General features: G+C 38.6%; 1 protein-coding gene across 20 annotated transcripts in view; it reads right to left on the reverse strand.

Annotated features, from left to right (window-relative positions):
* The window catches only part of obscnb (obscurin, cytoskeletal calmodulin and titin-interacting RhoGEF b), a 55,045-nt gene that overhangs the window by 29,074 nt on the left and 13,263 nt on the right, over positions 1–12,708 (reverse strand). For 12 of the 20 annotated variants that reach the window (XM_016669696.1, XM_016669693.1, XM_016669692.1 and 9 more), the window contains 21 exons: positions 11,800–12,075; positions 11,447–11,716; positions 11,096–11,362; positions 10,406–10,675; positions 10,032–10,298; positions 8,904–9,170; positions 8,701–8,813; positions 8,456–8,609; positions 8,202–8,363; positions 8,020–8,124; positions 6,937–7,203; positions 5,320–5,589; positions 4,960–5,226; positions 4,607–4,873; positions 3,157–3,423; positions 2,813–3,082; positions 2,429–2,698; positions 1,630–1,896; positions 893–1,159; positions 424–690; positions 1–198 (listed from right to left, as the gene is read on the reverse strand). In XM_016669696.1, the coding sequence (XP_016525182.1) occupies positions 1–198; positions 424–690; positions 893–1,159; positions 1,630–1,896; positions 2,429–2,698; positions 2,813–3,082; positions 3,157–3,423; positions 4,607–4,873; positions 4,960–5,226; positions 5,320–5,589; positions 6,937–7,203; positions 8,020–8,124; positions 8,202–8,363; positions 8,456–8,609; positions 8,701–8,813; positions 8,904–9,170; positions 10,032–10,298; positions 10,406–10,675; positions 11,096–11,362; positions 11,447–11,716; positions 11,800–12,075 (5,028 nt within the window). The remainder of the gene's footprint in view (positions 199–423; positions 691–892; positions 1,160–1,629; positions 1,897–2,428; positions 2,699–2,812; positions 3,083–3,156; positions 3,424–4,606; positions 4,874–4,959; positions 5,227–5,319; positions 5,590–6,936; positions 7,204–8,019; positions 8,125–8,201; positions 8,364–8,455; positions 8,610–8,700; positions 8,814–8,903; positions 9,171–10,031; positions 10,299–10,405; positions 10,676–11,095; positions 11,363–11,446; positions 11,717–11,799; positions 12,076–12,708) is intronic. The other 8 variants (XM_016669700.1, XM_016669703.1, XM_016669697.1 and 5 more) reach the window with 8 other exon arrangements.

The following is a 12,708-nucleotide window of genomic DNA, read 5'->3' on the forward strand; positions in this document are numbered from 1 at the left end:
GCAATAGTTTGCTAATAACAAGTTCATTCACATAGGCCTTCTGCATCATCTGGTACTTCTCTCCAGGCTTCAGCACCTGTGCTCCCTTCTTCCACTCCACAGGGACTCCAGGTTTGGAGAGCTCACAACGCAAAGTAACACTGGCTCCTTCCTCAGCCTCTTGGCTCTCCAGCTTCTGTTTGAAGGTCACTGGTTGGGCTGTGTAGTCATTAGTTATTACACAATCAATGGTATGTCACAGCAAATTTCACATAAACAAGCACAAATCACAATAAAGCTGAACAAGCAGAGCTTACACTGACAGTTTGCACATATTTATGGCAGACAGGAACTCCAACAAACAGCCTTAAATACATACATGAAAGAAATACACACTCAAAAAAAAACTTGTTGCAATAAACTAACTATAAATCCTCCTCCTACCCTTGATCTTGAGGTTGGCTGTGGTCTTCTGGTCACCACAGACACAGCTGTAATCTCCACTGTCTTCTGGCACCACCTTGCTTATAATGAGTTCATTCACAGAGGCCTTCTGCTTCATCTGGTACTTCTCTCCAGACTTCAGGACCTGTGTTCCCTTCTTCCATTGGACAGAGACTCCCGGTTTGGAAAGTTCACACTGTAAAGTAACACTGGCTCCTTCCTCGGCCTCCTGCTTCTCCAACTTCTGTTTGAAGATCGCTGGTTGGGCTGCATGGTCATTAGTTGTAATATTGTCAATGGTATTCTTGCTACAACAAATAGTACACGAATAAGCACAGAGTGCACTCACACTGAACAAATAGGTCTAACACGGACTGTTTGACACATTAATCACAGACAAGATCTACAACAAAAACCACAAACACACAAAAACCCGTTGAAAGGAACTCATAATAAATCCTCCTCCTACCCTTGATCTTGAGGTTGGCTGTGGTCTTCTGGTCTCCACACACACAGCTGTAATCTCCACTGTCTTCTGGCACCACCTTGCTAATAATGAGTTCATTCACAGAGGCCTTCTGCTTCATCTGGTACTTCTCTCCAGACTTCAGAACCTGTGTTCCCTTCTTCCACTCCACAGGGACTCCAGGTTTGGAGAGTTCACAATGCAAAGTAACACTGGCTCCTTCCTCGGCCTCCTGGCTCTCCAACTTTTTCACAAATGTCGTTGGCAATGCTGCACAAGTGGGTTTTATAAAACAGCAACATTTGACACAAATAGTAAGAAAACATCAAAGGTTTCGTGTTTTTTGATTAAACTTTATAAACCTCTTATAACAAAGACATGAATTCATACCACCACTTTTAGGTTAGCAGAAGTTGTCTGGTCCCCACAAAAGCAAGGATAATCTCCCCTCTCTTCATCACTAAATTCACGATTTTACGTATACAGAGGGTATACCTGAGTCATGTTTTTCTCTTGGTATAAGATGTTCTGGTCATTTCCTCCACTGGATATTGGAGGCAGCAGGTTTTGGATTAATTAATGTTTTAGTTGGAGAACAAAACAATAAAACTCAATGTGGCTTATGAGTCATCCAATGTGGATTAAGAGGGAATTACATTTATTCAATTTTTGTGTTAAGTCAGATTGGGGTGGAATTGAAAGTGAAGTTTTCAGTTCCTTACATATTCCTAATTTCTCACCTTTCACAGTCACCTTTGCCATGCTTTTCGCAGTGCCCACGTCACATGTGTAGATGTCAGTGTCCTTCTCCTCCAGGTGTTTAATGATGAGAGTTAGGACCTTCTCCTTCTGGGACATCTCGTACTGACCTCCAGCCCTGAGCTCTGTGTGGCCTTTCAGCCACGTCACTGTGGATGGAGTTTGTGCCGTTTCGCAACGCAAGGTCACAGAGGTCCGCTCATCTGCTTGGATGTCCTCAAGCGCTTTGGTGAATTTATGAATCGGTTCTGGTAAAAGTAAAATTGCTACCGTTTAGAGAGTAACAACCATCTCATTGGTTTGCTATATATTTTTGGGGAACACCAATGTTCAATATATGGCTGGAAAAAGGAAGAAAATTGTCTGGTCTCACATCAGACTATAATGTTTAGCAGCAATGTATTAAACATTTCTGCTAATACTGAATATTCTTAATAAATTAAATGTAAAACATGTATGTGTGTCTAAAAGTAATGTTATGAACATGTACAAATCTCTACGAGTTCACAGAAAGAAATACTAAGGAAGAAAAAAAGGAGAATCTGAACTTTAAATGTTTAATTATTTTTGCTATTTTTTATATTATTGTTTGATATTAAACTCCTACTGAAAGTGGTTTATTGTGAATACTTTTTCTTTATAATATTCAGATGATATGCAAGGAGGATAAATTTTATTTCCAGTTTGAAGTAAATAAATAAATAAATAAATAGTAAGTTGGCCAGCTGTGTCTACATAAGTAAAAAGATAGTTCATAAAGTGTATACATTTCATCCTTACCCTTAATTTCCAGCTTGGCTCTTGTGGTTGCACCTCCAACCACTTCACAGCTGTACTCCCCAGAATCTTCAGCAGACACATTGCGAATGGTCAGCTTCATGAGCTTCTCCTGTTGACTGATCTCATACTTCTTGCTTGTTCTGATGGCTTTACCATCTTTAGCCCACTTTACAGTAAAACTAGCCTGTGTAACCTCACAGGCAAAAACAGCATCTTCGCCCCACACAACAGAAACATTCTGAAGCCCAGTTGATAGAGACGAAGCTTTTCCTGTGCCATGGAAACACAATGTTTAGATGACTTATTTTGGTATGTATGCCTCTATTTTAATCACCAATTCTGAATAACTATTCTGATACATTCAAAATTTATGAAGTGACTTACCTTCAACTTTTAGTGTCGCTTTGGAGCTCAGGTCTTTAATGCTGAAGACCACCTCACCAGCATCAGCAGGGGTCACATCCTTCAGGGTCAGAGTGTACTTCCGCCCCTGACTGGAGATCTTATAGCGACCTCTGTTTTTAACGGCTTTGCCGTTGACAGACCACAAGCAGTCATCAATGCTCTCGCGCGACAGAATGCAGTCAAAGCTGCATGTGTCTCCTTCATTCACCACAACGGATTTCAGTTTTTTTGTGATGCCGATACCAATTTCTAGGATAGGAAAGAAAGAGTTTTTTTTTTTTTTTCACTTTAACTCTAAATTGCTTACCCAAAAGGGTACTCACCTCTTACAGTGACCTTTGCCTTTGTGACTTCTGTGCCAAGATCACAACTGTATTCTCCAGCATCTTCCTTGGTCACATCCTTAACAATCAGTCCCAAAGACTTGCCCGTGTGAAGGAGCTCATATTTTGGTCCAGCTTTTAACACTTTATCCTCTTTTCTCCATATTGGAGAAACTCTTGGCTTGTTTGCTTCACATGTCAAAGTTATCATGCCTTTCTCCTCTCCTGTGACATCGTCTAGTGACTTGAGGAACACAGCTCGTTTCTCTGCAGGTTAAGAAAGGTGGGAGAAACAAACAGCCAGATTTATTTCTATACACTATAAGAAGATGAAGTCCAAACACTAGCATCTGTGTTCACCCTAATTACATACAGTGAACTTCATACCCATTGAACTTTGCCACATTTTGTCATCTCACAACCATACACTTAAATATTTTTTTACAGAGATTTAATTTTATGGCTCCACAAAGTGGAAGCAAATGAGGCAATATATATAAGTATAGCATGCATTTGTAATAAGCCTTCAGCGACCGAGCATGAGAATGAGTGTGAGAGCTGAGCAGTGAAAGGAAGAAAACAAGCGGAAAGCAGAGAGCAGGCTGTCACTCCATGGGAGTTCTTGGAGGCTCTTCTGATTCACTTCAAAGCATCGGCTCTTACAGCTGATGCTTTTGAAATGACCCTTCACTATTGGATGGAGAGCAACAATCAAAACTAAATTTAAATCTTGCCACAAACTCTAAATTTAATATAGATTTGGACTTTAAGTAGGCTATTATAACATTAAAGGAGCACTTCCATGCCTCTGTCACACTTATGACTTTATTTCAACACTGACCTTCTTCTTGTCACTTTCCTATAATGACAAAATTTTTGAGGTGTACAGCTCTTAGCTGTCCTCTCAACAGATTCTCCCACCTGACCTTTACATCTTCTCCAGTGTTGCCATGGGCCCCTTGTCTGCTCCTCTGATTAGCGTTCCTCTTGTTTGACAGATCAGGTTAGGCAGATGGTCATGTTTAGGTAAGAGCAATACTCTTTCCATTGTCAAAATGGATGAAACAGAACTTCACCAGAAACTCAAAGTTTGGGGTATTGCTTCTGTTTCCATCTCTTATGTCTTAATGATGCGAGAAACCAGCTCCATACATACTGAGTTTACATTACAGACAGGTCTATTTACCTCTGTGGGCAATTTGTTAAACTGGAATTTATTTAGGAATACTAAAGTAAACTACAAAAATACTTTGTGTTGGTCTATCATATAAAATCCCAAGAAAATATATAGACATATGTGGTTGCAATGTGACAAAATTTCACAAAGTTCCAAAATACTTTGAATACTTTTGCAAGGCACTGCAATTATATGTTTTTGAGCAGTAAATTAATTTAGGTAACCAGGAAGTTTGAGGCCAGTTATTAAAAGACAGCAAATGGCATTGCCTACCTTTAACCTTCAGTGTGACAGATTCTTTCACTTTGCGTACTTGAAAGGTGATAGTTCCTCCATCCTGAGGAGCCAAGTTCTTCAGCGTGAGCTTGTGGACCTTGCCCTCATGTGTGATGGTGTTCACCTCATTGGTGAACAGGACCTTCTCATTCAGATGCCACTGTGCATCTTCATCAGGGTAGTTGATCTCACATGTGAACATTGCATCGCTGTCTTCATCAACCTCTGTGTCAGCTAGGTGCTTGGTGATCTTTATTTCTCGTACTGAGAAGTTAAAACAAGAAAGTAGTTATAATGTCAACTGCATAAGTTATGCGAGTATGCAGTTTTCCATCAAATATAAATCATACCTTCAACAGTTAGAGTCCCCTTGGTTTCAGCAGGACCTGACTGACAGCGGTACTCCCCACTGTCTTCTTCAGTCAACTTTTGAACAGTAAGTTGAGCCCTCGCAGCATCTTGTCTTATGTTGTATTTATCTGACGCTGCCAGAAGAACCTGACCTTTGAACCACTTCACTTCTGGAGGTGTGGCAGAAAATTTGCAAGCAAGTGCAGCAAAGCTTTTTTCATTTGCCTTTACATCTTTGATATGCTCAGTGATCTCAAGTGGGCGCTCTAAACATACAGAAAAGTATATGATAACAACAGTATTAATGCAGAAAACAAAATATACCCAATTGTTGTGTGAGCCTGAAAAAAAGTATTCACCTTTGACTGTGAGTTGAGCAAGAGATTTGCTTTTCCCTGCAGTGAATTGAACTGGTCCAGTCATTGACGCTTTGGTCTTTTTAAAAGTGAGACGATGCATGGTGCCTTCTTTCTCCATCTCAACATCAACACCCTCCTGCACAGGAACCGCACTCAAAGTCCAAATCGGAGGTTTGACTAATTCCATACTGACTTCAACTTCAAAAACAGCTGCAAAAGGTTCCGTCACCTCGACTGAACTGAGTTCCCGTACGATACTGATGGACTGTTCTGTAAGAATCACAAAAAGATCAAAGTAAGAAATGACAAATGGCATCCATTATTCTCAAGGTAACAGATATTTGTATAATGTTTTATTAGTTATATGATCCAAGAATGACCATTCAGGTAATTTGACTAGCACAAAAACAATGATCAAAATTTAATTTACTGACATTTGCCCAAAGAACACATATCTAAAAAGTCACCTGGCTGTATGTGTCTTTACACTCAGATATTTTGTTGATCGTTTGAGTAATAATTTATTTTGGAAACTACTTGAAGTCATTTCTAGATGGTTTACCCCGCAACTTCTGGATTTCTCTCAGGCTGTCCTAGCAGTGAGATATGTCTGAAAACCCTAAAAGGGGATTCTGGTCAGAATGCCCTTGGGCAAAAGAGATGCCCAAGGGCATTCTGACCTTGGGCATTAGAAGTAGTAGAACTTTGAATTAAATTGTCATTATTTACAAAATCATGCAAAGTTGGCATTTTTAATGGACTTTTAATGCAACTTTTAAAGCAACTTTGCATTAAAAGTGTCAATATTTACCAAATGACACTTCATGACAACAATCACAGACAGTCATAAGGACTCGTTCATGTTCATGACAGATATTATGTCATGTTTATGACAGTGTTATGTCAGTCTTATGCACACCCCTTCAAATAAAGTGTTACCCAGATATCTGGTCAGGAGGGAGCAGTCCACTATTTCCCAATTTAGAACCATGTCCTTAGAATTAGACGAGCTGACTCTCATGCGTACACCTAGTGTTCAGCTGTGAACCACTCCACTGCCCACTAATGGTCATGAAATTAACTTACCATCACAACCACATCATTCGCAAATGGTAAAAAAAAAATTGAGGAGCAAGGTTTGGTAATAACCATGGTATTCCTTTATCAAGTTCTTATGTCTTTGAATCTTTGATCTATTGATAATATTTTACTGTCATCACAATTAATCTAGAACTATTAGAAACGTACATATTTGGAGCAAATACATTTCTTGTAATGAATCACACTTACACTTATAGCCATGAATACCTTCTTTTGTGATCCTAATCACTTAGACAAATTACATAGATGTTATCGGCAATAGCATTTAAAACTTTTCATTTGGTTTATAGGATAAAAAAGTTAATTGATCTTAATAAATTAGTAGGTGAGATTGGTTACAGGAAGAAACAAAATACAAATTGGTAGATGTCCAGGTTTTATCCCATTAGTAGATTATTTCACACTGATAAATAGATCTATGCCTCATTGACTCTCAGTCTGATGGCTTGTTTTGTGGGTGTATCTATTCATAGCAACACTAAGTGTACAAGTATTCTTTGTCATCTTCCGTTTTACCTTCCACAAGCACTTTACAGGATGTCTTGTCATCTGTAGCATCGCAGGTATACATGTCTTCATCACCAGAATCCACGTCATTGATGGTGAGCTTTCGGTACACATCTTCACCTTTGATCTCATATTTTTTGCTGGCTTTGATCTCCATCTTGTTCTTGAACCACTTCACTTTTGCAGTGGCACGTGACACTTGGCATTCAAGATGAGCACGGTGCTTATACATTGCTATCTTATCCCTGAGTTTCTTCACAAACTTGACAGGCAGTTCTATAGTAACATGAACATGGCGTGATTGTAGACTAGTAATTGTGTCTCAAAAAAGGCCTATCAGTGCAACAGGTCTTATTATAGCTCATGATAAGAAGACCATTGCTCAATAATTCTGCCAAAGCCAGAGAAAGCAGCGGTAGGTATTCTGGCAATGGAACACATAAGCAAAGCTATAACATAAAAATGCCAGATAAAATCCACAAATTGATGCAGCTCAATGTAATTTTGACTGTTTCCCACCATTTACTTTGAAGCTGAATACATTTTGCATATGCAATGTGATCATTGGCAGCAAAAAGTCAAAATTACAGAGTAATCACACAATTGCCTACATCAGTTATGCCAAAATGTCAGGCTAAAATTTTGATGCAAAAAAAAAAAAAAAAAATCACCAAGTTTGATTCTCAATGAAATGCATTTGGGGTGCCATCAGGCCTCAATGAGGGATAAAAATCTAAATGCAATTTGCAATTGGATAGTCAATCCTATCAAATTAAAAGCAGTCAGAATGATGCAATGTGTTTCCTATTTTTAGATAAATATACATCTAGTAGGTATGTGAAGATTTAATCTTAATATAGTATGTTGCGTAAAATAAGATTATGAAATTTAAATTGCAGTAGCCAGTGTGTAGATTTAGAGGAAGCAGTGCTTACAATATGCAAATAGGTATGGCATTCATTCTAACACTTTTGACCCAATGGACATGATCAATCCAATTGCAAGACTATGAAAGGTTATTGACTTCATGCCGTTCTCCATTCAGCATTTGAAAAATTTATAAATATTCAAAAAAAATAAACAACTGCTTACCTTTCACTTTAAGTTTTGCAGCTGACGATGCTTTTTCAGCTGTAAATCTAATTTCACCCATGTCTTCAGGAGTTACAGATTTAAACAGCAGTACGTATGTTCTGCCTGGAAGAGGATAAAACATTTTCAAATAAAAACATAAAAGTTCTAATCATTTTAAGTTTTTTTTTTTAAATCCTTACCCTCTTGTCTCATCTTGACATTTTCGCTGGCTTTAATTTTAGCATTTCCTCTGAACCACTGGTACTCCACGTCGTCATGAGAGATTTCACAGGTAAACGAAGCACTCTCCTTCTCCACCGCTTCCACATCTTGTAGCTTCTTAACAATCCTGATATCTCTGGCTACAGGAAGCAAATTAAGAATGAATTTCATTAGAACAATAAAAAAAAAGCACACTTTGACTGGTTTACTAAATGTGCAGGTAATTAATCACCTTGCACAGTGAGCTTAGCAGAGGTGTTATCATCAGTTGTGCGACAGATGTAAGTGCCTCCATCTTCAGGCGTGCATTTGTTGATAACTAATGTGCGCTTTCGGCCCAAGGAATGAATAGCAACGTTCTTTGTTGGCTTCAGTTCAACATCATCCTGCAGAATTGTTGTTGTTTTCAAAATGTTATATTACTTTTGAATAGGATATTTTTATTTTGCTTTTATAGATGAACAAGTAACTTTTCACCTTGAACCATTTAACTTCTGCGTTGTTTCTAGACACTTCACATTCAAATGTTGCCTTCTCCTTCTCAGGAACATTGATGTCCATTATGGGTTTGGAGATCATAGCAAGAGGTTCTGTATGATTAGCACATTTAAGTCAAAAAAAAAAAAAAATGGCAATGTTCAGACAATTCCCCAGCAGAACAAATAATCAGCAGAATTTACCTGTGACAATCAGTTTGCTTGAGGTATGGACTCCCTCTGCTTGAAAGGAAATAGTCCCGGCATCCTCTCTCTTCAGATTGGAAAGCGTCAGGGTATGCTTTTTTCCCACGGTCGTGATGCGGCAGTTTGCCCCTGACCTTAACTTGGCCCCATCTCTGGTCCACGAGCCTTCAACATCAGCTTGACTCAGCTCCACTTCAAGAGTCACTGTCTCCGTTTCATGAGCTTTTGTTTCTGTTAGAGCTTTTATTACCTGAATCTTCTTCACTGAAGGGGAAAACAACATTTAGTGATCATCATACAGTGAGAAAGTGGAAAAAGGTTGAAGAATAATGGAAACAGTTTTTGATAAAATTTCACTGCATTAGGTCTTTTTGTCAAATGTCTGATAAACAAAGTCTCTTTAACAGATTTGAAGCATAGGCAAAGAGTGAGTCTTGATTTATTTTTCATGATTTTGGGCTGTAACTCTGACATACTTGATTTAAACTTCTGAGCAAATTTCTGAACGACTGGTCACACTCACTTTTGGAGTATTTACTACATTTAACATGCCTTCGAATATTTTCTTCATAACCCAACTGCTTCTGAATTGATGGCAAAAGTCGAATCTAGAGAGTGTTTGTCAAAATGGTTATGACAGCAGGTGTTTCCTTTGAAGCAATCATGGTTGACAAAAGAAGAATGTTTCAAGCAAAACTCTCTTTAAAATGAACCATCTGCCCTGCTAATTCAGTCGGAATGACAAATAATAGGCCCTTTTATAACACTTTCCCCTGAGTTGATTATAAGATTATTGAAGAATGAGAAAATGATTTTAAGGTCAGAAGCACAGAGCTTTTTTTTTTTTTTTAATACCGATCAATACTTCTTCTCATAATTCTACATAGCAACCTGGACTAAATATAAATCACCACCATAACAGCTGAAACTGTAAAACTAAATTTCTGTCAATCAGAAAAAATTTGATGTGAAGTGAACAAAATCCTGTGAAAAGTAAATGCTAAGCAATCCTCTATATACAATTGGGAAACGCATTCTGTTACTGTGGTTCAAGAGTTGTATTGTAGCACCAGATATGCATATTGTATTAGTCTCTCCAAAAACATTATTAGGGATTATTCTTACTCTCAACTGTGAGTTTTGCTTGAGTCTTGTCATCCAAAGTCTCACAAGAGTATATCCCGCGGTCAGAATAAGTTACTCTCTTGAAAATTAGAGCCTGCTTCGCTCCTTCAACTCGGATCTCTATGTTTCCTGCGGGCTGCACAACAACACTGTTCTTCATCCACTTGACTTCATCTGAAGGCTTACTCAGCACTACTTCCAGTTTCACTTCATTCTCTTCTTCCACCGTCATATTTTCCAGCTTTTTCTTAAAAGTGACAGGTTCACCTTGGAAAAGCAGACGTGGTGATTTACACATATATTGTATTTCTTGGAAATTGCAAATGAACAAAAGTAAAACTGGCAGCTACTGAAGAAAACATTTCTAAGCTTACGCTGAACTTGAAGAGTTGCTTTGCAGCTTTTGCCTTCTGCATCAACACTAACTTCTCCTGCATCTTTCTGTGTGACTGAAGTGATGGTTAGTGCGAAGCTACCACCTCCATGCTCAGGTTTGTACTTGGGCCCAGCAGTGACGGGTATATTGTTGTGGAACCACCGAACATTGACGTCAGCCGGAGTGACTGCACATTTGAAAATGGCGTCCTTTCCCTCCATTGCGGCGACGTTGTTCAGTTTAGCGGTCAACCTCACGAGTCTTGGTGCTGAAAAGAATGAAGCCAGTTTTTAAGATGCAGTCAGGCGTTTTCACTAACAGGTGTGTACTGACTATAAAAACACATAAAGACATAAGAAACATAGATTCTACAGCACCATTTACAAAAATACAAAGTTTGCAAAAAATTAAATGAAAATGAAATACCCTTCTGTGTATTTAGGTCAGTGAAATAAGAGGTGCAACAACGGTACGGACCTGCTGATGTTAGTAAATATTAAGGTCCAAGACTCTGTTCTGGTCCTATTCACAAAAAACATAACTCTTTAAACACACATTGGATGCTTTTATGTGTTTTATAGTGGAGGAATGTCCCTAAAATCCATTCAAGGTTCTCATTTATGGCTCGAATATTTTGGCACAGTTGTAAAGATTGCAAGTTTATATGTAAATTTTCAGATTTAATTACCTTTAGAAGTTACTTTAGCAGAGGTCTTGTCATTTTTACACACGCAGCTGTATTCCCCTTCATCTTCTTTAGTGACTGCTGTTACAGTGAGGATCCTTTTAGCTCCATCTGTTCGGACACAGTGCCTGTTTCCAGGTTTAATTTCACGGCCCTGGTGCTGCCAGAGAACATCCCCTGAGGCCTGATTTAGCTCACAAATTAGGTTGAGTGTTCCTCCTAACTCCACTGTAGCAGTTTTCAAAGGAACAACAAACTTCAAAGCTGAATCTGAAATGAAAGCATGGGATAACAGGGGAAAAGAAAATTAAACATTTGCAGAAGCAGATGTAGAAATAGTTTTATTTGACCTACCTTTAACCTGAACTTTGAATTCCACTTTGTCATCCGGAGTTTGACAGGAGTACGTTCCGCTGTCTTTGGTCTCTGCCGATTTCAGTGTCAAAGTGCGAGAAAGCCCATCTTTTCGTATTTCACACTTGCTGCTCTCCTTTATCTCCACTCCATCTCTGAACCACTTCACATTACCAACTTCTGTGGTCACTTCAGCTGTTAAAACAACTCTTTCACTTGCTTCAACAATAAATGTATCTTTGGTAGGCTTCTTAAACTTCACAGCCATGTCTACAGGACACAATTTTTTTTTAAGTGTTTTGTTACAGAACATAATCTCTGCAGTTAACACTTTATTTGTAATATACTGGTACCTGTCAATTGCAGCTTGAAGACCAGCTTATCGCTTCCAGCTTCACAGGTATATTCTCCAGCATCTTTCTTCTCCATTCTGTCTATTACCAGCTCACGGGTCTTGCCCTTTGATTCCATGTGGATCCCCTTACTCAAAGTGAGAACCTTTCCATCCTTGAACCATTTCACCTCCATTTTGGAGTCTAAAACTTCACAACTTAGAGTGGCTTTCTGAGTGAGAGCAGCTTCCACTTCTCTCTGAACTGATTCCTTGGTAGAGAAGCCAGTTGTAGTTTCTAAAGAACAAATGAAATATGTGTCATAAACACTTCGGTTCATCTGATTAACATAAGTGGGATTTTTCAGCTGGAAATACACAAAGGATCCAACTGGGGACCGGTACTGGACAACCTTTCAGCTTAGTTGACCTTGACTAGTAGATAGCTGGAATGTCAAAAATGTAATCTTTTCTGAATCAGTAAGCGTAACACACCTAATCTCTGTTACTGCGCAAAGACGATTCAGCGTTAAGCATTTTAGAATTAGTGTGTCAGATGAAGTACAAAGATGTAAGAGGCTATATGACAGAAAACTGTATGTTCTATGACATGTCTGCAACTCATGTCAGAGTGAGTCGACATGTTGATCAACCCACATATCAACTCACTTTTACTCACTTTTTATAAAAGTCAGAGAGAGTGAAATTTTCAGCATGTAATAGGAAGGCTGAATGAGATACAGTCATTACACTGTTTAATCCATCTGAACTATCAAGCTCTGTCTGTCTGTCTGTCTGTTGTGGAAAACGCTACATTTGGAAATGTTGGGAGCCTTTTGAGAACATAAGGATGTACATTCTGTTGAAAATATACAAGTAGACAACCGTTTTGTGAAGCTAATGTGCTAATCACACTAATTGCTAATGCTAG

This window comes from Poecilia formosa, unplaced genomic scaffold (genome assembly GCF_000485575.1).
Source record: "Poecilia formosa unplaced genomic scaffold, Poecilia_formosa-5.1.2 Scaffold27, whole genome shotgun sequence".
NCBI lineage: Eukaryota > Metazoa > Chordata > Actinopteri > Cyprinodontiformes > Poeciliidae > Poecilia > Poecilia formosa.